The sequence below is a fragment of the Falco punctatus genome (genome assembly GCF_963210335.1).
Source record: "Falco punctatus genome assembly, chromosome: 2".
In the NCBI taxonomy this organism is placed as follows: domain Eukaryota; kingdom Metazoa; phylum Chordata; class Aves; order Falconiformes; family Falconidae; genus Falco; species Falco punctatus.
Window position 1 is genome coordinate 118734085 of NC_137581.1, and position 26656 is coordinate 118760740.

The 26656-nt window shown below is 44.7% G+C and overlaps 1 protein-coding gene across 5 annotated transcripts in view; it reads left to right on the top strand.

The window, feature by feature from the left end:
- Positions 1 to 26656, top strand: part of MYH15 (myosin heavy chain 15) — a 72221-nt gene that overhangs the window by 22602 nt on the left and 22963 nt on the right. For all 5 annotated transcript variants that reach the window (XM_080376164.1, XM_080376161.1, XM_080376162.1 and 2 more), the window contains 24 exons: positions 1997 to 2142; positions 3249 to 3352; positions 3714 to 3857; positions 5597 to 5753; positions 7245 to 7272; positions 8145 to 8238; positions 9602 to 9622; positions 10211 to 10303; positions 11671 to 11734; positions 11828 to 11926; positions 13891 to 13994; positions 14430 to 14568; positions 15174 to 15292; positions 16355 to 16504; positions 17488 to 17658; positions 18693 to 18872; positions 20183 to 20315; positions 22090 to 22157; positions 23558 to 23645; positions 23874 to 23991; positions 24289 to 24412; positions 25081 to 25217; positions 25593 to 25848; positions 26295 to 26537. In XM_080376164.1, the coding sequence (XP_080232290.1) occupies positions 2052 to 2142; positions 3249 to 3352; positions 3714 to 3857; positions 5597 to 5753; positions 7245 to 7272; positions 8145 to 8238; positions 9602 to 9622; positions 10211 to 10303; positions 11671 to 11734; positions 11828 to 11926; positions 13891 to 13994; positions 14430 to 14568; positions 15174 to 15292; positions 16355 to 16504; positions 17488 to 17658; positions 18693 to 18872; positions 20183 to 20315; positions 22090 to 22157; positions 23558 to 23645; positions 23874 to 23991; positions 24289 to 24412; positions 25081 to 25217; positions 25593 to 25848; positions 26295 to 26537 (2925 nt within the window). In that variant the 5' untranslated portion in view covers positions 1997 to 2051. The remainder of the gene's footprint in view (positions 1 to 1996; positions 2143 to 3248; positions 3353 to 3713; positions 3858 to 5596; positions 5754 to 7244; positions 7273 to 8144; positions 8239 to 9601; positions 9623 to 10210; positions 10304 to 11670; positions 11735 to 11827; positions 11927 to 13890; positions 13995 to 14429; positions 14569 to 15173; positions 15293 to 16354; positions 16505 to 17487; positions 17659 to 18692; positions 18873 to 20182; positions 20316 to 22089; positions 22158 to 23557; positions 23646 to 23873; positions 23992 to 24288; positions 24413 to 25080; positions 25218 to 25592; positions 25849 to 26294; positions 26538 to 26656) is intronic.

The window sequence follows — 26656 nt, forward strand, 5'->3', positions numbered from 1 at the left end:
CCATAGTGCTGCTTTACAGTGTAACACACTTGCTGCAGCGGTTCCCCCTGAATATATGTGGAAAAAAGATAAGAAGGAGATAGCTGAGTAACTGTCCCTAAGAGGTCTGCACGTGGAGCTGGGCTGCGCAGAAGCAGTCTGCAGCATTCAGTGTATTATTAGGACCTGTGAGAATCTGTCCCGAGTCCTTGAGGTTAACACTGGAGTGGCTTCTCAGGATGTTCACATTTGATGTGAAATGACACTTCCATGCTCTAAGGCTGTTCTGCTTAAAGGTAGGAACTGCTGTAATTCCATTGCTCCACGCTCCCCATGGGAGAGAGGCTTTGCCATGCTGCTAGTTTTGAGTCATGTCTCCAGCTGGGAATTTTGGTCGGCTCAGATGATGTTAAAATAATTGGTGATGGTTGTGCTTATGTAGGCCCTTAATCTTTAAAAAAGAAAAAAAACAGTTAAGGCTAGTTCTGAAGAAGAAAGTTTTTGCTCTACAGCACCAAGAAAGAAGGTCTCAAGCTCATACTGCAGCAGTGGGTGAGGGCTGAATGTAAAATGTTTGGCAGTCCTGCTGTTCAAGGGCTTCACGTTCCCTGGGAGGAATGTGCTGAAAAAAACCTGCCTTGGCTGATGGAGAGTTTTTATCCCTACCAGGATTTTGTTAGAAAGAAATTTAATTTAATTTTGAAAGACTACAGTGTCTGTCTTGATAGGACTCTTGAAAATTTGTCCAGCTGCTCCGAATATTGCACAGTAAATAAAGTAAGGGAAGAGGTAATATCTGAGGGCCACTTGTACAGCTTCAAGTAGTAATCGAATGGTGTCTTGACTCGAAAGAAAAAATATATATCTGAAATTCTGAAATTGTGTGCATGTCTGTACACCTTTTAGCAGTGAAACTTCTTTTAGACATTCTCTGGACAGCACCCTGAGTGTTTTACATATGTGTGTAAGTGTTTATATGTGTGTGTATAAAAAAGATTTAGAAAAATAAAACCATAGCTGTACGATCACTTTATAGGATACATAACAATCAAATTAATTGCTTGGCAGTATGAACCAGCAAATTGGTCTCGCTTACCCCCATGTCCCCTGCCCTCTCTTTCATGATAAAAGGCTCCTAAACACCATGGCCTTGCAAGTGTCGGTATTAAGCTGGACTAATAAGCTCAAATCAATCTAAAAAACTACAAAGCCCTTGCACCCATACTGCAGATGCACTTTTCTCCACCGTGCCTTGCTGCAGGGGGACACCCAGGCTGGTGAATTCGGAGGTACCAGCCACTTGGGAAGCTGTGCGAGCATGGGACCTCCCTGAGCTGTTTTAGTCCCGTTTTTTTCTAATAACATTTTTTCAATAACACGCTAATTGGTGCGATCAGAGGAGCACGCTGCAGGTAGCAGAGCTGTTTCCAGCTCCGGTGCTGGCTTTCTCCAGCACAAGTGTGGGCAGGTGTCCCTGGAGCCGCACCAAGGGCGTAACACACACCCCTGCAGCCGTTCTCCGTTCGCAGCGAGGAAGCCTCGCTCCGTGATGCCCAGAAAACGCCCGCCTGAGGTGATGCTTGAAGTGGCTGAGTGGCACAGCCCTGGGGAGACGGCTGGAGAGCAGACCCCTGCTCCAGGCAAATTTGAAAGGGGCCAGAAAGGGCCCCCGGTAAGTGGCTTTTAAAATCACAGCTTCAAGTGGTGCCTCCTGCACTTAAAACACCATGCATGCCGCAAAGAAGAGATTAAATTCTCCTGCGGAGATAACTGTGACCCACACCGAGGTTTTGAACCACACAGGCTCTGGCTGGCTTTAAAAAAGGCTGAGCCAGAGGAGGGTTTAGCTAGGGACGCTGTACAGCCCCAGATCTGCATCAGGTGTTTGCGTTACCAGTTCATCACAACTTTGATCGGCCACCTGCCATGTGGCACTGAGTGTTTTGTATTGCCTCAGATCAGCCACAAAATGTATTTTTTTCTTCCCCACCCCCCTACCCCCTCCTTCCTTTGGTAGACCACGTCCCTTTCTTTTTCCTCTTTGAGCTGTGCCACCTTGAATCCTTGCCAAGATGATGGACATGTCGGAATTCGGGGAGGCTGCTCCCTTCCTCCGAAAGAGCGAGAAGGAGCTGATGATGGCACAGACGGTCGCCTTCGATGGTGAGTGCCTGCGCCCTGTATGCTGCCAGCAGCTGCTGCAGAGGGATAAGGGTTACATCCCGGCGTGGTTGTGGTACCCAGAGCAAAGCAGGATGCAAAGAAGGATGCAAAGCAGGATGCAAAGCAGGATGCAAAGCCTCTGTTGTTGCTGCTGCTGCTGTTAGAGTCAGCTGGTTGAACCAAATTCTGGTTTCTTTATTCTGCAAAGCTATTAAAAAACCTCAGGTAGTACTAAATAGAAATAATCTCCCAATTTATAGTAAATAGATTTAGAAGATAGGTGTATTTGTACTGCTCTGCTAAAGGGGGGATCACTTCTTGTCCGCTTGGAAGAAAAACACCACACGCTGATGTTCTTCCAGTAAGGAGAGGGATTCTGTGGCCTGACAAGACGTCTCGTTGTGTCGTACCTCTACATCTGTTTGATTTGCAGGCTGTATGACAATCTGACCTTAGCTTTTCATTTTCCATAATTTATTCTTCATGAAAAGGATTTCTATGAGCCCTGAGGTGTAGCATAAGTATAAATACACCCACAACCACAGCATTTCGCTATTCAGGGTAGTCACTGCAGCTAAAGACCTAAAGTCCAGTGCAGCTACTCCAAACTCTAAAAAGCCACGTACATAACTCAGGGTGAGTTATTAATTTTCAAGACAAACCTCAGAAGAATGTGCAAGAACAAGGTTAAATCTGATAGCTGGCAGGCGAATAATGTGGGCTGCATTCCTCACTCAGATTGCGATTTTCTCTGTGACGTTTTAGCAAACGCCTTAATTTGGGCTTGGCTCTCAGCTCCTCCATCTGCGCACTGGTGATAATGATTATGGATTTCCCGTGGAGGCTGAGGCTTAGCCAGCATTTGTGAAATATTTTGACACCTTGTGCTGGAAGGAGCTAGAAGAAGCCAAGTGGCAGTTTCAAAGGGGAGACAATGTTTGGGAGCCCCGCTTTGGCAGGCAGCTCCCCGGCGCTGCCCATCTCCTGAGGTCCCAGAGGTTTTGTGTCCCTTGTGCAGAAAAAATAACGCAGCCATCTCGCTTAGCTAGGCACGGTGTCACTGTCTGACACCAGGCTGCGAACCCTCGGTCTCCTTCATTTCACAGGCAAGAAGAAATGTTGGGTTCCCGATGACAAGAAAGCTTACGTTGAAGCTGAAATCACAGAAACCAGCGGTGGCAAAGTGACCGTGGAGACAACAGATGGAAGGGTACAGAGCTGCTTGTGTCTGATCCGTGGCTAACAGGGCTGGAGCAGCGAGCTCCAGAAATTACCTGTCCTTGTTTAAGCTCAGTTGCCTGTTTCATGGAATGGGCTGCCAACGGGAAGCCCCAGTAAGTGATGCCGTATCAGAGCAACACATGAAAAACCACCAAGGGAAACCCATCCATGCGGTGGTGGTAGCGGTAAATTCAAATGGAATTATGTACAAAAGCTAGGTTTGAGCTGGAGGACTTCCCTCTGCAGGAGAGAGAGAAAAAAAAAAAACAAAAACGTTCTCCTATAAACTGTGTGAAGCAACAGAAAATCCCAGTGTTTTCCAGTGTTGCTGTACTTACTTGTCTTTGCAGACCATGACTATCAAAGAAGATGATGTGCAGTCCATGAACCCTCCCAAATTTGACATGATCGAGGACATGGCTATGCTGACCCATCTGAACGAGGCGTCTGTGCTGTACAATCTGAGAAAGCGCTACAGCAACTGGATGATCTATGTAAGGGTCGTTACAAGGGTATATTTAGAAATTGCTCTTGAAGTGCTTCAAGAGCAGATGTCATGTTTGAACACGTTGTGTTCGTCATAGTCAGTCTGCAGCTTTGACAAGTGGCCAAACCGAGCGTCTTGCTTATCTTTTCGGGAAAGAAGTTCCTTGGAGCTGGCTTCTGCCTGAGCGCAGGCAGACAAAGCCATGAACAAGGGGGTGCCCAGTTCCTTGGGTTTGCTTGCTTGCCAAGGAGAGGGGTGGCAGGGAGCGTATTTTCAGCAGTCAAGGCGTTGGGGAGACCTAGTTTATTTTTACTGTCCTAATATTAACCCATGTCAGCGCCAGCCATGGAGATCACTTTGTTAAGACATGATTCCTTGAACTCCAAGCACGCACACAACTTCTTTTAAGTATGAGCCTTTCTATCTTTAGTTCAGTAATCTTATTACCTTCATTTTCAGTGCTGACATCTGTCCTGTTTCACTCTGGCCTTTCCCCTTGCTCTGTACCTTCCCCGTGACTTCATTAACATAATTTCTGTCAGCACCAGAACAAGCTTCAGTAGCTTTTATGAGGCCAGACTTTTACTCCATTTGCTGCATTCGGTTGTGTCTGAAATGAGTCAGGGGATTCTGTACGTTTGCTAGCCCATCCCTGTTCTGGTTTTTGGTGTTCATCAGAGGAGCGAATTCAACTTTTCCCCATTTAAATTCTGGTTGTTGAACATTTTCTGCACTTCTCTGACAGCCCCTGCATGGGCACACACAGCCTAAAGCGTAGTTTTGCTTGCAGGTCAGTAGCGGTAGAAAATCAGTCATCTTGCCTTAATCCATTCACTGGCTGGGGGTTTTCTTTCCCTTGTAGAAAATAGGACTCGGGACTCATGCCAAAGCCATTCTGGAGCAGGTCCTGATGCTATTTTTTGGGGGAAGGCACCTGGATTTTACCTGAGATTTTTAGAACTTAATTGAGCTCACTGATCCGTGCACACATAGTGCTCGTGTCCCCCTGATAACTGCGTTTCTTCAGAGATTTTTGCTTCGATCTGGACCAAGTACCTGAAAAGTCACCAGCTAACAGCGACTCCCTGGGGTTACAGCTGCAAACTCCTCCTTCCTCAGAGGCACCAGGCCCCAGCTAACTGATGTAGATAGCCCAGAGAGCAACTACAAAAATAGATTTTTGCCAACCGTATTTCTCCAAAAGCTGAAAGAAGCTCCACAGCTTTGGGGAATAACCCTGTGAAGTTGCTCTCTTTTTGAACACCCACCAGAAATCGCCCCAAGGTGCTCACATCAGATTAATAAAAGGAGATTGTTCCTCTGCCTAAGAACAGAGCTCAAGCAGCAAAGCTGTTACTTTTCTTTCCTTCGTAGCGACAATTTTCAAGAGGAAAGAACTCTCGTGGGGCAGCAAGGCAGAAAATCAGACCTTGGTCTGTTTGCTGGCCCTTGGTTTTGCTGAAGGGGCTGCTTCTGGCTGTCATCTTGAAAATTGCACACACACACACACACACCCCCAATGGGAAGCTGTTTGATATCTGCCGGTTTGATAGGAGGTCACTGAGCGGGCTGGGAGCCTGTTAGAAACTCAGAGCAAAGGCTGGAAGTCAAGTCAGAATTCAAACTCGGATCAGAAGCTGGAAACTCCGTGTCCTGCTCGGTTAGCTAAGACTTTTTCTTCTTATTCCTTTATTCCGTTTATTTTTCACTCTTGTTTTCTTTCTTTGTTTCTTTTCACCTCTCCAGACCTATTCTGGTTTATTCTGTGTGACTATAAATCCCTACAAGTGGCTGCCTGTCTACAAGCCGGAGGTTGTTGCTGCATACAAGGGCAAGAGGCGCTCGGAGGCGCCTCCCCACATCTTCTCTATTGCTGATAACGCATACCATGACATGCTGCGTAGTAAGTGGCCCTGTTTGCTTTCCGATCTGGTTCCACTTTATTTTATTTATTCATGTATTGCTTTATTCATTTATTTATTCACTGGCGTGATTGGTACAGAGTGGAAGTTTGTAAGAGCTTCTGCAGTCTGCCACAAATGTGCAAATCCTCTACAAGCAGCAGGGGCTCAACAGTCTGCATCAATTTTTACATACAGATATATATATATACACACACACACACACACACACACACATGTATTTGTTTTCTAACTCCCCTGACTGTCCCTGCGGCACTGGTGGTAGCAGTGAGCTCTGTATATGGGTTATCTGTAAGGTGCACAAATGTAGGTGTCTGAATGGGGTGAATCCATCAGTTTGTAACAGAAATGGAGCTGTGCCCCAAAGGTCTGGAAGTATTTTCCCAACTTCAAAATTGAACTTACTGTCAGTCTATGCTCGGTTAGAATACTCTAACGCTTGTAAAATGTATTTATGCAAAGGTTAGTGAAGGCCAGCTATCTAGGGCGCTGTGCACGCATCGCTCGCATGAACCAGCCGCAAGCAGCGACCCTGTGACACCAAACTCCGAATTTTCCTCTGAAATTTTCTCATCCTGACCCTCAAATTACTGGGAAAAAAAGAGTGTATCAGCAGAGGGCAGCAGTGATGTGCTCACACAGGTTCTGGGAGGCAGCAGGGTAAATCCCAAAGAGACCTGGTGGAAACACATCCCGCTGTCACCTGGTTTTAAAAAAATGGGAAGTGCCACAGCTGTGAGGGGACAGAAAGCACGGGGCAAAGGGGGTGTGTGTGGCAGCAAAGTGATGCTCTTTCATCAGCTAAGGGTGACATATGGCCAGGCTGCCCATTATGCAGCCTGTCACAACGACTGGGATTAAGAAAGAAAAGAGGAATTTAGGCTCAACAGCTTGAGAAGCTGCTATGACTTAGCACTTACGGAACTCGGTTAATAATATATTAAGGTTGCAAAATGTTCTAATAAACACTTATTTCTGGTCAGGCCATTAACAGCGGGGACACTGTAAAAGTTCCTTCCAGCAGCACGGCCAGCTGAAGAAGAGTACATACACAGTGAAGAAACAGCAAAATTGCTTGGGTGGGTCTTGTACCGCAGGAGCAGAAGGGTCAGATGTGAGCAAAGATGTAGTCAGGAGTAAGAAAAAAACCATTTTGATGACAGGAAATTGCATGATTTATAGTTTCCCAGACAGAGGGGGAATGTGCACAGCTGACAGGTCTTTAATAGTGACTTGACAGAACACGAGAGGGCAGGGCTAGAGCTGGCACTGCTGCCCGTCAGGTCAGCCTAGGTGATGCTAGTGTTCATCTTCCCAGCCCTGCGTCAGCTGATTCCCTCCTGTCTTTGCAGGACTGATTCTAGAATAGTTGCTACTTGTTTGCAATTATAATAAGCAATTTGTACAGCTTGCTAAGTTTGTCTTTTTTTTTTTTTTTTTTTTTTTTTTTTCTTCCCTCTCCCCCTCCACAGATCGGGAGAATCAGTCTATGCTGATCACGTAAGTGCTTCTTTTTTGACTGATTTGAGACTCTGTTGCTGTGAAAAACTTAGAAGAAAAAAAATCCTGCTGAACTACAAGCTGACCCTTGAAAGCTCAGCTGAATTGCCCAGAACTTGATCCAGGCCAAGTTACTGGCAATTTGGCCATCTGATGGCTGCCTTCAGCCCCGAGGGAGAGGAGCAGCCAAGGGCTGGATGGGGGCTGGTCCATCCCTGATCCCCATCTGATGATCATCCCAAATAGGCTTTTAAACAACTCAGTAGACAATTAAAGAAGCTTCTTCCAGGGTTTGCCTTGCTGTGGCTGCCCTCTTCGGACACGGAAGACTCCTTTTTAATGTGGTTGCTCTTGCTGCAAATTACAGTTACAAATGTTGTGTAGACACGTCTAAAGGGAGGGAGTTGACCAAGGCAGTAAAGAAGAGGCACATCGTTTCCTGGCAAGCATCAAAGATGGAGAGTTGGGTGTCTCTCTACACAGTTCGCATGTGCTCCTGGATAATGCTGGCAAATTAGTGCAACTTTTCTGCAGGTTTTCTAGCTCATTCGCAGTTATGTAGGTGTACCTCAGATCCTCAGCCCGGGTGCCTGTAACAAAAGCTTCATGCCCTTAAAGGCAGCTCAGTGTAGTGTGGGTTTGTACGAGATTTCTGAGCCCAGTCACGGAAAGAATGCTGTCAGAGGCAGTCACCTCTTCATTCAGTCATTTTAATCTGCTTTCCACGGAAATAGCCCAACAGCAGGCTGCAGAAATGGGAGTCAGCGGTCCCGAGAGCAGCCTGCGTGGGGGGGTAGCTGGCAGGACAGAGGGTGGAAGGATGAGTTACAGCTGTTTGAGCAATGCCTCTGTTATCTTCCTCCTTCCTTTAGCGGAGAATCCGGTGCTGGCAAGACTGTCAACACAAAACGCGTCATCCAGTACTTTGCCACGGTGGCAGCCCTGGGGGAGCCTGGTAAAAAGAATGTAAGTCTGCTGGTGGCTCTTTCCTCTCAGACTCCCACGGTTGTGTACCACTAGCCTCACAAGTCTGCATCCCGGATGCTAGACCTCGGCAGGCATGGTTAAGAAAAGAAACTGGTGGGAAAAGATACTGGTGTTTCTACATGGCATTACCGAGAGCATGCAGCTCTGAAGGTCACAGGGCAATGCCCGCCTGAACGTGCCACCCTCCAAAGGGAGCAGCAAAACCACTCCCGCTGCTGCTTTTTCCTAGGAGTTTTAGGTTTTGTGTGTGTTAAATATGCTTATTGTTGTGTTAAAGCTGGCCAAAAGATGAGAGACTGATGATTAAGAAGTCTCATTTTTATTTCACATAGAGAGCAGTCTTCAAAAGGACTAGGATTAAAATTTCTCATCAAAAAGTCTGTTTTGTTGAAAGCCTTTTTTTTTCCACAAAAAAGGGAATATTTTGACAAAAGGTATTTTTTTTCAATCAGCTTTTCTGTATTTTTCTTTGGATAAGTATTGTTCTGCTTCTAAGTTCCTTCTAAGGTCACAGTGAATGCTGTATTTGTGCTGCTTTTAATCTCATCTTGCTATGAGCTTGTTCACTCTGAGCTTCATTGCACCTGAATGGTCAACGCTTTTTTGTGGTGAATTTACCAATTCCTGTGAACTGTATTTACACGGCCAAAATTTCAGCCAGGCTCAGATTCTGTACACGTAACTCACATCACCAAAATTTAATATACATTCACACAAGGCCTGCAGGGCTCTCTGAACACATGACAGCGTGGTCCAGAGCCAGCATTCTGTGTGTGCTGAGCTTGGTGTCTGAGACCTGGTGTGCTCAGGGAAAAATCGTGCAAATAACATACTGCAGCTGGAAGATATTCCATGTAGTTTATCAGCTCAGGTGGCATTTTCATTATCATTGCCCTTTTTTTTTTCTTTTTCCCAAATAATCCAAGAGTTCAAAGTTCATGATCCAATAGTCTAAAATTTGTCTGTTTGCATTTACATTATTTTATTCTTACCACCTGGCACCAGTCTCTTCTCCCTGTCCAGTTAGTTAGCCTTTGGGTTCATTGTGGAACGTCTCCAGAGCAAAATTAGGCAGATGTTTGGAGTGGAGGTTAAAGCAGCAGGCTGGGTAGGAACAACGCTTGGCTGTTTTGTGATGTGCGGTAAATGCAAAGAAACAGTTGCAAGTGCTTTTGGAAGCAAGGATTCAAAAAGCCCTGCAAAAAGTCCTGCTGGTGCGTTGGTGCCCATTAGACATCTGACCTTGCTAATCTTTATCTTCTGTAACGTCCATGGTGTTAGTACTCACATTCTCTCTCTCTCTCTCTCTTTTCCTTCCTCCATTGTGTTCCTCTTTCGACAGCAACCAGCTACCAAAACTGGGGTAAGTCATCAGCTTTGCTATTTTATCTTTTCCACGTGCAAATGCTACTTGGCTCTGTCGGTCCATGTCACAAACCGCAGCATCTCGCTTTGCGCCGTTCCCCGGTGAAGGACCCCTGGAGCCCAAGCACATAAAGCAGTTCGCTTCAGCAAACTGAAATTTGTGCAAGTGACAGTTAATGCTTTTCTCATCTTCGAGAATCCCAAATATTACAAGTGCTGAGTGCCTTCAAATCTAATGCGTTTCAGTGCTCGTCACTGCCTTCAGTAGCCCTACACACATCCACGTGGATGTCCCCACCACGGTCCATGGGAAGACACGGTGACCTCTTTTGTATGCAGATGGTATAAAATATGAGATCCACAAAGCGAAACAGCGGGGAGCAGCAGAATGTTTGAGGCCTTTTAAGCACTCGAAACTGACTGATGCTGATGCTGTTATGCCATTCGCACTGTGCCACCCCCGGGGTGAGCTAATCCCATCGCTGCAGGGGCTTTTCTCTGGGAGTGAATGCGTGGCTGGCTTAGAGGTGACAGCTGAGTTTGTGGCCTGTAGGTTTCTCAATAGTATTTCGACCTTGGTTTCCAGGGAACCTTGGAGGATCAAATCATTCAAGCGAACCCAGCCCTAGAAGCTTTTGGAAATGCCAAAACTCTGAGAAACGACAACTCCTCACGTTTTGTAAGTCTGTAACGTAAGGCAAGGATGTCCTCTTCAACAATGGCCAGTTAGTAACGTCTCTGTAGTAAGCCCTTTGTAAGTTGCTTCTCATTTCTTCTATTATAATGGATGGATTTCCACATAGTGGACAAGTAACAGAGTAGGATCTAACCAGGAAAAACTAACCAGTGAAAGGATTGAAGATAAAAAGAAACAAAGGTAGATCCACCCTGAATAACTGTTTAAACTGTACGTGAGGGGAAGACAAGCAAAGCCTAGCTTTATGAAACCTTTTGAGCTGCAATGGCAGGTCTTCCCCAGGACCACCTCTGCTGCATAGCCTTATTTTTCCACCACATTTTCCACCCGCCTAAGTCATTCCCGCTCCCTGTGATAGCTCTACTTTGTCATCAAGTGTCAGAAATGGTCAGAATCGCACCGAGGTCCCTGCTCCCTCCACATCTCCCCCCTCTGCAGACCCACACACGCAGCAGTGCTCCTGCCTTTGACCCCCCTACCATCCATCTACCTTTTTGGCTGAATAAGCTGCCCCCGGCTTGTCCTCAGGGCTGACATGACCTTGGGCCTCTCCTCACCTCCATCAGGCTTGCAGGAGAGCAATGCCCTCGGGAGCTCTGCCTCTGCCCCATCTGGCTGACGTTGGCTCGGGGGTCTGGAAGAAATGGCAGGAGGATGACAGCCTGAGTTTGTAGCCCTTGCTTCCCAAAGAAATCCAGTTGAAAATGAAATGGGAAGGGGTGGAGAGGGTCAGGGGTTGTAAGCGTCTGTGAGAAGCTACACAATTGTATGAGGAGTTTGTCAGCTGAATGGAAATTAATTATTTAAAAGAGTTCATGTGTTTGAATACGAGAAATTAAATGAAAACGACTCAATTTTTATGAATTTGGGGGGATGAATATGCAAATTATTATATATATAAAATATATATTAAAAATAGGGGGCAAAGCAGCGTAAAATCAGAGTACCCATCTGATGTAAAGAGTGGCACGTCAGTTAGGACTGCAAATGAAGAGCAGCGTAAAAAGCAGCCTGTGTCCTGTGCCCAGGCGTGTTGCTCCGAGCCCTGCTCTGCAGCAAGCCTGCATCGTCAAGCTGGAAGCCACGTGCGTTCCCCTGTCTTAGCCTGGCAGATAAGTCCACCGTTATCCTTTCCCCGCAAGCTGATTACATAGCTGCACGTACAGATTTAGGCTTGGAAAAGCGTAATATCATTGTCTGATACTTCTCATTGAAAATCTGCCCGTGCAAAGCCAAGGAGTTAGCATAAATGGGCTCTTTGGGCCAAGTGATTGCCTGCAAGCAGCACCCTTTGTTTCCTTCTGTGTATACTATATGCACTAATTAGAACATTCTTCTCTGTGAATTAGGGTAAATTTATCCGAATCCATTTTGGAACCACAGGCAAGCTGTCATCTGCTGATATTGAGATTTGTAAGCAGCAAACTCCCTCCTTTTACAAAATATAATTGCTCATCTGGAAAGCTTGGAGAGCCATTCTCACTGAATTTTCCTTTGTGCAACTAGATTTATTGGAGAAATCCCGAGTGATTTTCCAGCAACCGGGTGAAAGAGACTATCACATCTTCTACCAAATCCTGTCAGGAAAGAAGCCGGAGTTACTAGGTAAGCAGCATGTGGAGCCGCAGCTTTTAAGAGTCAAACTTCAGCTGAACAGACAGTGGCTGAGGAGGGGGCAGGGGCCAAGCCTTGGGCTTCCACTTGGTTAAACTGCACTTCCACTGTCAGATGCGCTCTTTTAAAGCTGCCTTTTAAAGATGCTGTTCCGACGGCAGCAACAGAGACTTTTTTTCTGTGATACACTGATGCAGGTGCCCTAGCATGTGAAGTGGTATGACGGATCAGTCTGAAGGGAATGAGTCTTAGATAGGACTTCTAAAACTTAGCGTTATGAAGGCAAAAGATGTCACACCAAATTTGTGTGATCCAAGGTCTCGAAACATCTGGAAAATGCTGTGCCTCTGACAGCATTTGTGATGATGAAACTTTAATTGCCCAGATTTTCATGTATAAAGAGATTTGCTTATAAGTCCATGAACAAAAGATAGTTTCTTCTTTCTGCTCCAAATGCCTAAACTGGCATCCTAGCATGTCGTGCAGCGAGAGAGAATACGCAAAGCTGCCTGCTGCTGATTTTTGTGGTGACTGCCCCTTCTGAGCTTCCCCTGGCTGCACGCAGTCCCACAGACCTGCTGGAGGAGAGCAGGGAGCAGATGTGCTCTCTCTGCTCCCAACCCCAGAGCTTTGAATAAAACCATCACTAGTTTTTAAGTGATGTGGTTTGCTGACTTTAATTTGTGCTCTGAAGGAACACATTTTATAAAGTACATTGAAGAGTCACTTTATTGCTCTGCTAAACTCCTACTAAGCCATAGCAATCATAATCTGTTTTGAAGGTTTATTATCCTGACGGTGTGTGGTGAGGTCCCTAACCTTCTTAGCTCTTACATGGCCTTATTAACGGTGATTACGGGAAAGATTACAAAGAAGCATTGCACTGAGATTCCTATGCGAACCCCTGTGCTGGGAAAATATGCTCTTTCTTATAAATCATCTGTCTGTATACAACAGCACACCCCTTTCTGGCCAGCAGGAGCATGCCTGCAGGCTCTTCAAGGGGCTGGAACCGATGGGGATCTTCTGTTTGGTAGACATGAAATGTATGCGTTTGTATATAAACACATAGGTATCTAAATATAGAGAAGCATAAATATAGAAAAATATAAATGTAGTTAATGAGGACTTAACCGTGACTATATAGCAAAGTTAAACAGACTTAGAATATTATTATATATACACATATATTGATAGGCATATATGTATATGCATATGCACATATTTAGAAATGTAGGCATGTGTGTACATATATAAAAGATTGAAATCTAGAGCAAACCTTGGTCTGCTGAATGTGGGTGAAACTTTCTGCTGGTTTAGGGAAGCAGGACTCTCCCTGTAGTTTTGGAGCCAGCTAGCTTTCTAGGAAACAACTCTACATTCTGGGGTTTAGATGTGAAGGAAAAGGAAAAGGGGGAGAAAGAGACACCCACATTCAGACTTTTGTTCATCAACAGCCAAGTGTCTTCTGCCAAGAGTCCTGGAAGTTGCTATTTTTGCGAGTCTGTTATAAAAGAGGGAAACCGTGTCCACTGTCCCTGTCTTGGATCACACTAAAACCTTTTTCTCCTCTGTACTTTGATGGGACTTTTACCCCTACAGGCATGCAAGGCAGAGAGTAGGGCTAGATGGGAAATGACGAACTCAGTATGTTGCAAAACAGGCTTAACGGATGTGCATGCAGCATTCCCATATTCCTTTTATTCACGCTTTCTCTAAATCTTGGTCTTCTGGAATAATAGAAGAAGAGAGTTGGTTGCTGCCCTGCAGCTGTAAAAAAAAACCAACACAACAAAACAAAAAACCACAACCAAAACAAACCACAAACAACACAGAAAACAACTTTATACAGAGTTGTGCAGAGACAAATGTATGTCAGAGTTGCTTTTTCCATCTCCATTTTTGGGGGATATCCTGAATGGAGGGTAGTTTTGACCTTGGCTGTTCTTTTACAGATATGCTACTGGTATCTACCAACCCATACGACTACCACTTCTGCTCACAAGGAGTAGTTACAGTAGACAACTTGGATGATGGAGAAGAACTGCTGGCAACGGATGTAAGCCTGTATTGATTTGGCTTTGTGCCTCATAGATGAGGTGCATGGGGGGAGGAAAAGTGGTGGCAGAAGCCTGTCTTCTGACACTGAAACTATTGGACTAAAGTGAAAGCAGAAATGGGTCTTAATTGCATGTGTTCATACTGCGAAGCACGAGGCCTGATAAACTATTATACTCTTGAATCTGGCCTTGCTCCATGTAATGCCCACGGGCACAACATTCTTATAATTAGATGTATAAAATGCTAGGTGAAGGGAGGTCTCCTCCTGCTCCCCAGCCACTGCTGGCCTTCAGGGTGTTCCAGCGGCTGCCTTGTGTGATAACGCCCCTTGGCAGGTTGGTAATGTCTGCCCGGCAAAGGTAGATCGCGAGGCTGCAAAATGCTGTTGCTTTTGAATAGGGAAGTGACAAAACACCTGCACTTCTCTTCACAGCAAGCCATGGACATCCTGGGGTTTGTGCCCGATGAGAAGTCTGGTTCCTACAAGCTCACAGGTGCCATCATGCACTTTGGGAACATGAAGTTCAAACAAAGGCCCAGAGAAGAGCAGGCAGAGGCTGATGGCACTGAAAGTAAGAGTAACACCTCAAATTACTCCTTCCCTTCAGAAGTCCAGCACGTACCATGCATTGCGTTGCAGCAGAAGCAGGCTGTTTGCTTTCATCTTGCACCGTGTAGGTCCTGCTCAGCCAAGAGCGCTGTGCTTTATTTGTAGCAGTGGCTTACTCAGCGGTGGGTAACCTGATTTAGTAGAAGGTGAATAGAAACAGTCAGAGTAACCCAATGTAATTCTGTTTTTGTGCCCATTTGAACAAAATGGTTGTAAAAACCTGTTGTCTTAGCTTTTTGTCTCTTACATGTCATCATGTCTTGCTTCTTTACTTCCTCTTGCACCTGAAATCTATAACCAGTGTGGAGATATGTCCTTTTCCCTGTGCCTGAGGCGTTTCTCAAGGTTCTCGCAGCGGTTGGGGTCTAAGGCAGCTAGATGGCCTTCTCTACCACAAAAAAAAAAAAAAAAAAAAAAAAGCACAGGCACGCCTAACACACGTCATTAAAACCCCAAGGTCTTTATCCAGTTTCTCTTTGGAAGTGGATGTACTTAATGTTTTTTCTTGGCCAGGCATGCTTCCATGTGGAAGTTTAAACCAGCTGAAACCTCGGTTCTCTTGATCAGGTGCCGATAAAGCTGCCTACCTAATGGGAATCAACTCCTCCGATTTAATTAAGGGTTTATTGCACCCAAGAGTGAAAGTTGGCAACGAGTATGTGACCAAAGGTCAAAGTGTTGAACAGGTAAGGAGAAGCTTTTGGGGTCTTTGGATAACTGTCCTGCAGGCCTTGAGGATTCATCTGTAACATCTCAGGGAGACAGGCAGCTGCTAGAAATACTAACTCATACTGCTAGTACCTGTTCTCATTTTACATGCCCAAACTTGGGGGAACAGACAGTGAAAGTGAGGGAAACTGGCAGATTGCCAAAAGCATAGTGTCTGGCCTTCAATAGGATTGTTTTTCTGATGTGTTAGTAGCAGCCACTCAAAGAAATCAGGTGCAGGAAAACCACATGGGGATTGAAATCTAATTCTGGATGAGAACAGTTACCGAGAAGAGTTGAGCCATGGATTGTTTGTTCACTCATCACTCATTCATTATTCATGTAATTTTAAGCTCTGTGTGACCTCAATCAGCTAAAGGTAATACCCACTTAGAGGTACCTCCTAATTCAGGGAACAGAAGTCCTAGGGTTAGCACCGCTGCAGCTGTGACAGTGTTGTAGAAAATGCTGCAGCATTTTGGTTAACATGAAATCTGTTGTTTGAAGACAGGCTGTGGTACAGGCTCAGAAACTAGAAAACTGCTGGGGAGAAGTCTATCCTGTTGGTGTGGTTGCACCTGGGCTAAAAAGAGACTTCTGATGGACTCTTCTTATCGCCTGCTTATGCCACAGCATCCCTCAACAAGTAGAAGCAAATGGCAATGAGCAACTTGAGCACACAGACCTCCCCTATTCTGGCAGTAGCTCTGGGCATCATGGCTGGCATCCAGCCGGTGAGCTTTCTGGTACCTAACTTCCACAGCAATGTAAGGCATTAAAATATTTGCAACTTGCTCTCCGGCTATTTCCCAAGAGGTACTTTACTAGCACTTTTTGTATGTGTTAGTATACGTACATATACATAACAATGGTTTGACAAAAAGCCAGCACAGGTGATGGGAGAAGCTATGTGTTGTGTTAAGTATGCCTTGGTGGTCATAAGAACCACCATGACATTTCATTTAAACCATAAGCAGGGATTGAAGCAGGCACTGAAATCCCTGTGTTCACAGAGTGGTGTTGTGAAACATGTGTTTTAGGTTTTGTATGCTGTGGGAGCCTTATCTAAGGCAGTGTACGATCGGATGTTCAAATGGCTGGTGGTCCGTATCAACAAGACCTTGGACACTAAGCTGCCAAGACAGTTCTTCATTGGAGTCCTGGATATCGCCGGGTTTGAAATCTTTGATGTGAGTATTAATGTGTAAGGTGGAAGGACATAACAGACACCAAGCCCCTGGGTGGTTATTCCTGTTTTCTAAAAGAACAGAAGGCTGTGAGCTGAGAAAGTTGTAAAGCAAATCGTGTATATGAGTTTACAAGGTTTTTCCATTAATAGATGTAGAAAGCCCTCATCATTTAGCACAGCTGAACATGCTGATAGTTCCTGGGGAGGAAGAGGGTGACAGCCTTTAGCAAAGACAACACCTTGTGTGCTTTGGGCTGTGTTTTAGAAGAATGTATTGTTCCCAATATTTCTCTTTGAGAGAAAGCATCTTGTATAGGGTAAGATATTTCTTCCTTTTCATATAGGATATGTCTTCATCTCGGTATAAGAGAAGAGATACATCTTCATCTCAATATAAGTAAAAAAATTTTTACAGTGAGGACAATCCATCACTAGAACAGCCTCCCCAGGGAGTTGGTAGAGTCCCCATCACTGGGGGTTTCACGCTGTGACTGGACAGGGTGCTAGGCAGTCTCATCTAGGCTCCCTCTCCCACAAAACATTGGACCGGTTGATCTTTCAAGGTCCCTTCCAACCTGGGCTGCTCTGTTATTCGATCATCACTGTAAAGAAGTGTATGTGCATAAAGCATGTCACAACTTCTGTTTCTCAGAATCCGTCCCTGAAGATGTTTAATGCTGCTGCTCTGTGTTGCTGTCCATACGCAGCAGAGCAGGGTGCGTTGGCTCTGCTCCGCAGGACTGCTGTGGCATGCTGCTGAAGGGAAGGGCATCCTGACAGACCTGAACAAATCTGGGCATGAGGCAGCCAGCAGCCTGGCACTGAACTCCCCCCTCCTATGCCTTGGGTGTTATGCCCAGTAGTCTCCCAACCCGTCACTGTGTAGAAGGTTTTAGCTATAAACAGTTTCCTTCTTGCTATTCCACCAAGCCCTTACCATCCTTAACTGTGGTGCAACGCTTCTTTTTTTATCTCCTCCTGCAGTTTAACAGCTTTGAGCAACTCTGTATCAATTACACTAATGAAAAACTGCAACAGTTTTTCAACCATCACATGTTTGTCCTGGAGCAAGAAGAGTATAAGAAGGAAGGCATTGACTGGGTATTCATTGACTTTGGCATGGACCTGCAGGCCTGCATTGATCTGATCGAGAAGGTGTGTACGGCAGCGCTAAGGTGTATCTGCTGAATTGGTTTTACTCACGATGCTCCCTTGGAGGTGTCCTCAGGGCTCAGTGGGCAGAGTAGAGCAGACAGCAGGGCGGATCCTGCCTTTCTATGTGCAATGCAGTATCAAAGGGAGATGGGTATCGGTGGTGACTTGGCTTCGCCTTTGTAAGTTTGCGTTATGGAGCCAGCAGTAACCACAAACTGTACCTGTTAGTCCGTATGGCTGTGTAATCTTAGGGTTTGCTTTTGTCTTTCTCTGTCCCTACTGCCCTTCCATTTACTTTATTCCCCATACGCTTAACATCAAACTTCATTTGTCAGCTTCTCAGGGCAAATGCTATGTGTCAGTACGTGCCCCATGAAACTCCTGCTCGTGACATTATATTGATGTGCAAGCCCTTTGTGCTTTGCCTGGAACTATTGCTTCCCTCTCGCCGCTTCCCCAGCATGGGAGATGCCTTTCCTTTTCCTTTTTTGCGAGTATAATGTGGTCCTGCTGGGGACAGCTGTCCCTTGCTGTATCGCTCTTTCCGCCACGTCTTACGTATGGCATGGCATCTAACCCTGCTGATCTGTGAGGAAAAATGAAATTTTAAGTCCTGCCTTAGCTGGAGTGGAAAGGCTGATTATTGAGTGCTCTTCTACTTGATCACTTTCCTCCCCAGGGGTAGGTTATCTGCACATGAACTCAGTCCCTCAAACAACCCGTCCAGTGCTAGAAGCTAGTTCATCTGTTCCTGAAACATGAATGATAAAATGTGAGTTGGTCCAGCTGCCCTGAAAGGGAAATCAGACCCTTCCTGGAAGCCATCATAAAGCCCCCTAAGGCAGAAGTGACATACTGAATAGCCAAAGGTGTGGCTGCTATTTAACGGAATAGTCCAAGGCTTCCTCCTTCAAAATATCAAAAAAAGATATTTTGCAGGCTTAAAATTCCATCAGACCAGACTTAAAAGCTGCACAGCTACCGAAAGCAGGCAGCCTAAGCATGTTCCAATGAAGATGTCCTTAAATCCACAGCCACTGGGAATCCTGTCGATCCTTGAAGAGGAGTGTATGTTCCCGAAAGCTACAGATATGACATTCAAAGCCAAACTCTATGACAATCATCTCGGCAAGTCACCTAACCTACAGAAGCCCAGGCCTGATAAGAAAAGGAAATACGAAGCTCACTTTGAACTCCTTCATTATGCCGGTGCAGTAAGTTTCCCTGCTGCAGGCTGACTTTGTATCGGGGTCTTCCAAGTGGGGTTTGGCCCATAGCACACAGTGAGGGAGGGTGGGAAGGATGAGGAGGCAAAGAAAGGAACAGTCAGGAGTAAAAGCCTCAACTCTCTCTGCACAAGTAGTGCAACACAGTGAGGCACCACGAGACTCCAGGACTCCTGGTCCTTGGATACACAAATAAAACGAAACAAGCTGAGGAAGGCTGATAGCGCTTTTGCCAAAAACATGCCTTGCCTTGCCTTTATCACTTTTCTTGTAATCAGGTTAGGATTAGCATTTAAACAGCAGCAGCATCTAACTTTCCACCTTGGTTCCCTGTACAAATGAACAGAGTAATTTCTGCCTAAATTCAGGGAGGGGTAAAAAAAAAAAAAAAAAAAGAACAACCAAAACTTTGACGTTCACTTTTTAGTCGCATTAGGACCAGCGCATCAAAGTAGCAAAAGCAAATGTGGTTAATTCTGCTGCGAAGGTTTAGTCACCAGGTCTGCTGCTGATGGGGTGAGCGGGAATACAATCCAATACTGTGATGCATGAGCCAAAACTTGCCCAGTTCCAGAGCTTGGCCACCCAGTTTGCAGGCCAGACGGCCAGACAGAATTTGAGAGGGACACAGGAAATTGTTTATCAGACTAGAGTTGATATGAAGCCTCAGCACAGCAGAGCTGGAGCTTACCTGATGCTGTTAATTTCAGATTATAATTGAACATTAAGCTAATTTTGTATTCATTAAGAGAAGTCATGCCCATCTTGGTCTTTAGGTGTAGTTGTTAATGTATTCAGCAAAGAAAATTAGAATTTCTATCCCCTTGAGGTACTAATAATAGAACATATTTTTCCACTAAACAGAGCTGTGGCGAAGTCCTGGAGTTAGATCTTTAATTAATAAGTTTCTGTCAGAAAACCTTAATTATTTCAGTGTAGCATGCTGTTGTGAAATTATTACTTGTGCATCTTCAGCAGTTATTAGTAGGGTTCCTGGGGCAGTGATGACCTGGTATGTCTATGGCCAACCGCATGGAGAGTCCCTGGGAAGGTGTAGGGACTGGACCGTCTGGAAGGGCTGTGCAGGATTTGGATGGTAATTATTAGGAAGAGACGCTCCGGACCTAGGGAGCAGAGAACTGGAGGGGAAGAGCTGAAAAACCAGGTGGCTGTTACCACTTAGAGCACAGCACTTTGCAGAAGGTCCACTGGTTCCAAGGCAAAGTCTAAAGAACTACTAGCTGCTCTGAAGAGGAACATTTGCAACCTCTGGTTTGTTTTCTAAACCCTTGCTGCAGGTTCCCTATAACATCATTGGGTGGCTTGAGAAGAACAAAGACCCGCTTAATGAAACCGTAGTAGGTATTTTCCAAAAATCATCTAACAAGCTCCTGGCAAGCTTGTTTGAAAGCTATGTCGGCGCTGACAGCGGTAAGCAGCATCAGCTTCCGTGGGTTTTCCTCCGTTTCTGGGATGTGTGCTTGGCAATGAATTGCAGAGAGAAACCAATTCTCTCTGCAGCAATTGACTTAATGCTAAATGAGGCATGGACTAATTATTTAGATGCGTACAGCATCTGTAGGAGTTTGCCAGTTACACCAAGGAGGCCATTAGCTCAGCTAGTTTGAATGTGTAATACCTCTGAGCAATTTTGGCAAGGAAAGCTGCGTGTTGTGAGCGCTCCGGTGGGAGTTTGAGCGTGTGAGCGTTCAGATATGCAGACAAGTATTGCACAAAAAAATTTTGTACATAAATACCTACGAACAAACACGGCTCTTGTTTCCCACGCCGTAGTCCTTATTGCTAGCCACCTTGAATTAAATAAGTAATACAGTGTTTAAGAGAGAGGTTTGGAATATTTTATTGTGTAAGTGGCAAGCAGACGCTGAAGGTACCTGAACACCATCGGCCAAAGTAGGTTTTGCCAATGCGTCTTCTTTATTGCTCACTGCTGGGTTTTTGTTTGTTTGTTTGACAAGACTAATTCACACAGAACTGTTTTATTTGTGAGAAGACAAGTAGAAAGCATCCAGAAAATTGATCTTGAGTAAATAAGACTGGCATTCATTACAAAGACGTAGCTCTTCAGTCCTGAAGTTGAAATCACTTACAGCCTATTTATTAGCAACCTGTCTCCATAGATGTTGTCGTCATGAATCATGAGGAGCTTTGAGGAGGCAAGCAGGCTGCAGACTTCATAATGTGAATAAGAGACGGAGATGAATGTAAATAACCAAAATCTTGCCTCTAGCAAATTCTTGCAAGTTACTAACTGCCTATTTGCCTGCAGACATTCCTGTCTGTCTGAATACTACCTTGCTTTTCTTCAGTGTCAGGAGACAAGAACAGCCTGTCCAGCTCAGCCTCTTCCAGTCTCGGCAGCGTCACTTGCAGAAGGGGGCAAGGTTGTGGATAAATCCATCAAGCCCATTGCACTCTTCGCTTCACCTTTTTATGTTGACTATTGTTGACAGGTGACAGAATGCCAGACCTCCTGGGAATGATCTAATGGTCCAGTGTTTAGAAAGCTGCAGCAACTGCTGTACATTTTTGGGTCGTGTTTGGCTCTTGTGAAACTTCAAGAAGGTCACATCAGAAACTAGCATTCCTTTGGAGGGTCTGAGTGATTTTGACTCTGAAGCTTTAAGCAAAATTCAGGCAGTGCAAAGCTTGCTATAGATAAAGTTATAAATATTGATTTCCCTCTATTCTAGACAAATATTTGCACATATGCATAGCAGACGTGAGAATCGGTGTCTTTACAGTACAATGTACAGTATGAATTTTCTATAAGCATTAATTTTCTTTAGCTTTTTCGACATCATCTCACCCTATAGGCTTTTTAAGGAACTACAGAGAACTCTGTCTGCCTTACTCGTGTTTATGGACTTTCTGCATAACAAGTGATGCTGCATAGGTCTGAAAAGCAAATGCCATTCAGAAAGCTTCCAGTGGCCTTTGACAAAAATCCACAGTACGGACAGGGAGCTGCAAACTTGTGATACATCACAGCTGATATTCTGAATGTTTTGCTTAATACTTGAGCAATCTGAGCCATCGAGTCATTGGCTATGACTTTGCCTTTCATTCAAAGGGAATTGTACTATCAGAACAGGTTGTCTGTCTCCCGTGCCCTGCCTGCAGCCGCTACTGATATACCCATTGTGATTTTTATTTATTTATTTATTTATTTATTTTACCTTAGCTGACCAGGGTGGAGAAAAGAAACGCAAGAAAGGGGCCTCTTTTCAAACGGTGTCCTCATTGCACAAGGTTTGTGTACTTTCTCCCCATCTGACAGTTTGAGTTAATAAATTGAGGTGGAATGTTAAGGATTGTCATGAACACAAAAAAATGGAAATCCAACAAGAGAATTTGATTTGAGCCTGGGCTATCAACCTTGAACGCACTGTTCTTAAAACTGCATGTGGGAGGGGCCAGTACATCTTATCTTCTTGAAGCATTCAGGAGATTAGTGATATTTATTCTATTTGAGAAAGTATCATAAAATGTCATGAACAATGTTTATCACTTATTCCGTGGCTTATAGCTTCGTGCATGTCTTTGGAACAGGAACTGATTACAAGCAATCTGCGAGTCCCTATGAGATTCCTGTTTGTAAGTGGATCGTAGGGTTAGAGCAGTCATGGAAAACAAAGTTGAACGGAGTGGCAGATAGCTTCTTTTCCCCTAAGTAATTCCCTGCTAATGGTGTGTGCTCCTGGTGGAAGCTGTCATTAGGATCATGCCTGGGGAAAAATGGGGCCCGTAAATTTGCCATGAGCATTTCATTTCATATGGGTAACACTGAGGAAGCTGTAATGCAGGGGAGGGAAGTGGTCACCTCCCACTAGTCAGGTCATTCTATCCTGTTTGGAAGTGCTCCTCATGAAGGGAAATCAAGGGGAATGGAGACCTGTGTCTTACTAGCTGAAGAAGTGTAAAGATAGCTGAAGGACCCCTCAGACAGTAATTTCATCTAATCCCAGCCCACAAGGAGCTGCCAAGTACCCAGCTCACCGTGTCTCATTTATCATCCTGGCTGGCGTACGAGACATTTTCAGTTTGAACAGTTGAGCTGATGGCATTATATTCCACCTCTGATGGTCTCCCTTGTCTGCTTACTAGACAAAACTCTTCCCGCAGAGCTTGGTGATCACTGGTAGGCACTGACTGATTGGCTTCTTCCAAGCCAGCCTGCTGCCTGCACGGGAAAAGACGTCTGGTTAAGATCAATAAAGGGAATATGTTTGGCCAGGAGGATAAAACCCTAGCTTTCATGAGGAACAGATGGGACGGGCGAGAGCTGTCCTCACTGAGTGGGGATGTGACGAGGCAAAATGCAGTTGGCTTTCCGGACATGCTCCGCAGGGTGATGCTGCATCTCGCTCGCTGTTCATCTTGTTTCTGACACTTCGGGGGTTGTAAGCAAAATATGTGCCTTCTTAAGACCTTTCATAAAACCCATGTGGATTCCTATAATAAGGTAAATTCGTACTTTGGTTTATTTGAACACATTTCTCTGTAATAATTTTGGTAAGCTTATGATTTTTTTGGAGACTATTTAAAAAGATGACCTTAATAATCTTAACAACCAACAAACCAAAGAAATAAGTGACTGGAATTCCAGTAGACCACTAAAGCTAATTGTGTTTTTAATATGTCTGTTCTAGGAAAATTTAAATAAGCTGATGACTAACCTAAAATCTACAGCCCCTCACTTTGTACGATGCATTATCCCCAATGAATCAAAAACTCCAGGTATGGAAAACACAACGGTCTTAAAATTTTAGTATATTTGAACTATGTCATTCCAATACTTACTTCCAAGTCACCAGATCGTACTTTAATACTGTCTGTGTTGTTCACCTTATCCAGTGGTGTTGCTCCATCAGGAGATGACTCATATTTTGCAGTTCCCTCGGTGAAATGGCGTTTAAAGCCCTGTGGAGAAGCTTCATTTAATTTAGCCTCGTTTTTCCCCTGCAGGTGAAATGGATGCTTTCCTTGTCCTGCACCAGCTCCGCTGTAATGGTGTCCTGGAAGGCATCCGCATTTGCCGTAAGGGTTTCCCAAACAGGGTGCTTTATGCTGACTTTAAACAAAGGTAATGCAGAGCTGCGTTGTCTCCTGTCCTAACGCATCAGTCAAAATAAGCTAAGCATGCCCTCTCAGTTTTTATTCAAGGTATTTTATTCCATTCAAGTTTATTCCCCATTCAGTTTCCCTGAACATAGAGGCAGAATTCTGTTCTTATTGTGTCTCTGTAGACGCAAAGTAGGAAATCACCCTAGGTGACTTTTTTATTTTATTTTTATTTTCGGTTTGTTTTGGGGGAGGGGGAGGGGAGGGGGAAAAGCAGAATCTAGGCCAGTTTTACTCAATGCTCATCTGTTATTAACAGGTACCGCATTCTGAATCCAGGCGCGATCCCAGAGGATAAGTTTGTGGATAGCAGAAAAGCTGCTGAAAAACTGCTGGCATCTTTAGATGTTGACCATAACCAATATCGTTTCGGACACACCAAGGTAACCCGAAAAGACCACTGTGCTTATGTAAAAAGAAAACTGATGGATCTAGTATCTAACTTGCAGAATAGGACATTATGCCATTTCTGGTGGAGGCAATTAATGAAGGGTTAATAATACAAGGAACCAGTAATATAGCAGCAGAGCAATATTAATTTTTAAGCTGTGCCAGAGGAATTTTCTCTCTCCGGCTCCAGCTCCCACAAAGCTTTTATCACAGCAACACCACAAGTAGCCACAGCAGCAGCTGATGCTCCATACCCCGCAGTACAACAGTAGCTTATTTAATATAGTACAGGTACACTCAAACATAGGCGGACCACAAGATCAGCTGCAGCTTTTGAAATGAGGCCATGTGCAATTACGACACGATTGCATTAGCAGGGATCTCTGGGAGCAGGGAGCTGTGGTTCGGCTGACCTGCTCTGAACCCTGCCACAGCTGAAAAGTACTGTGGCAACAAAATAGTTTGGTCTCTTCAAACCCAGGGAGATGAGACCTGGTTTTAAAACAACTTCGGAACTGATGCAAGCAGTATTTGTCCCTCCATACTCTTTTACTTTATAATGTGTCCATGAAAATACCTTTCCAAACCATTTCAGTAAGGTCTGTGTGACTCTGGAATAAAATCGTTTGTTATGGTGAAATGACATCTGTGCATGTACCAGGTCTTCTTCAAGGCTGGTCTCTTGGGTCATCTAGAAGAAATGAGGGATGAGAGACTTGCGAAAATCTTAACAATGATCCAGGCAAGAGCACGCGGCAGACTGATGCGGATTGAGTTTCAGAAGATAGTGGAGCGCAGGTATGAAGGCACATCCTTAACTCTGAGCAGATAATAGCCGTTACCATTTCATTATGTGTTGAATAGAGCCATTGTTACAGTCCTTAAGGCTATAGGTAACTCTAAATTAAAGGTTTAAGGTGGATGTATGATGAAAACAGTAGCAACCGTATATTAGTTTCCTGCAGCTCTGGTAAAAATCAGATTTGGAAATTTTTTGTGTCCCTGAAACCCAAGAGATATGAAGGAACTTTCTTGTATATCTTGGGACCTAGTACAAGTTCCTAACATTATTGAGACCAAAGCTGTAAAACTGACTGAGAATGAAAAAAAAATCTCACTTTCTCAATTCAGGCTAAGCTTTAGGGAATCTTGTTTGTTTCCTTCTTAAACCAGGGACGCCCTTCTTGTAATTCAGTGGAACATCCGCGCTTTCATGGCTGTGAAGAACTGGCCCTGGATGAAGCTGTTCTTTAAGATCAAACCTCTTCTGAAGTCCGCAGAAACTGAAAAGGAGATGGCCAATATGAAGGAAGAGTTCTTGAAACTGAAGGAGGCCTTGGAAAAATCTGAAGCCAGAAGAAAGGAACTTGAAGAAAAGCAAGTCTCTTTAGTTCAGGAAAAAAATGATTTGCTTCTTCAGCTCCAGGCTGTGAGTAAACACATATATTCATATATTCATTAGATGTTCTTTGAAACTCAAAGCCTTACAGGCCAGAGTGTTAGTGCAATTCAATTAAAATAAGCTCTCGGCCTTGTCAGAGTCTTGCTAAAAATCAGAACAGACAGAAATTCTCACGTTCTAGCATATAACCAGGTGGGCCAGCAGTGCAATTCTTAGTAGGTTCTGCCCGAGGCAATGTCCCTGGCAGTCCGATATGGGAGTAGTCTTATGTGTGATCAGCCACGCTCCTCACTGTCTCATCCTGCTCTGTTAATTACCTGTTGGTCTCGTCTTCCAACATCAGGAGTAGGAAATTTTCCTTACGCTGCTCTGCAGCTTTGGATCAGGCCCAGTGGCCACCTCCAGGGTCGGTGACAAGTGAGGAAGAAAAAAGGCCAGGCGGTCATTGCTGTCCTCTCCTTGTGCCCTACCAGGAGCAAGACACTCTGGCAGATGCTGAGGAACGATGCGACTTGTTGATTAAATCAAAGATTCAGCTGGAGGCCAAAGTCAAAGAACTGACGGAGCGGGTTGAGGATGAGGAAGAAATGAATTCTGAGCTGACTTCAAAGAAGAGAAAACTGGAAGATGAGTGCTCTGAGCTCAAGAAGGATATTGATGATCTTGAAATAACGCTTGCAAAAGTAGAGAAAGAGAAGCATGCTACTGAAAACAAGGTACCTTTAGGACTTTGATGTGTCTTCAAAAGAGGTTGGGCATGGGTTACCTTTGTGACAGGAGCTGCTGGTCTTCTGATGGCTTCACACTGTCTGTTACTCAGGCCGTGCTGAAGGAT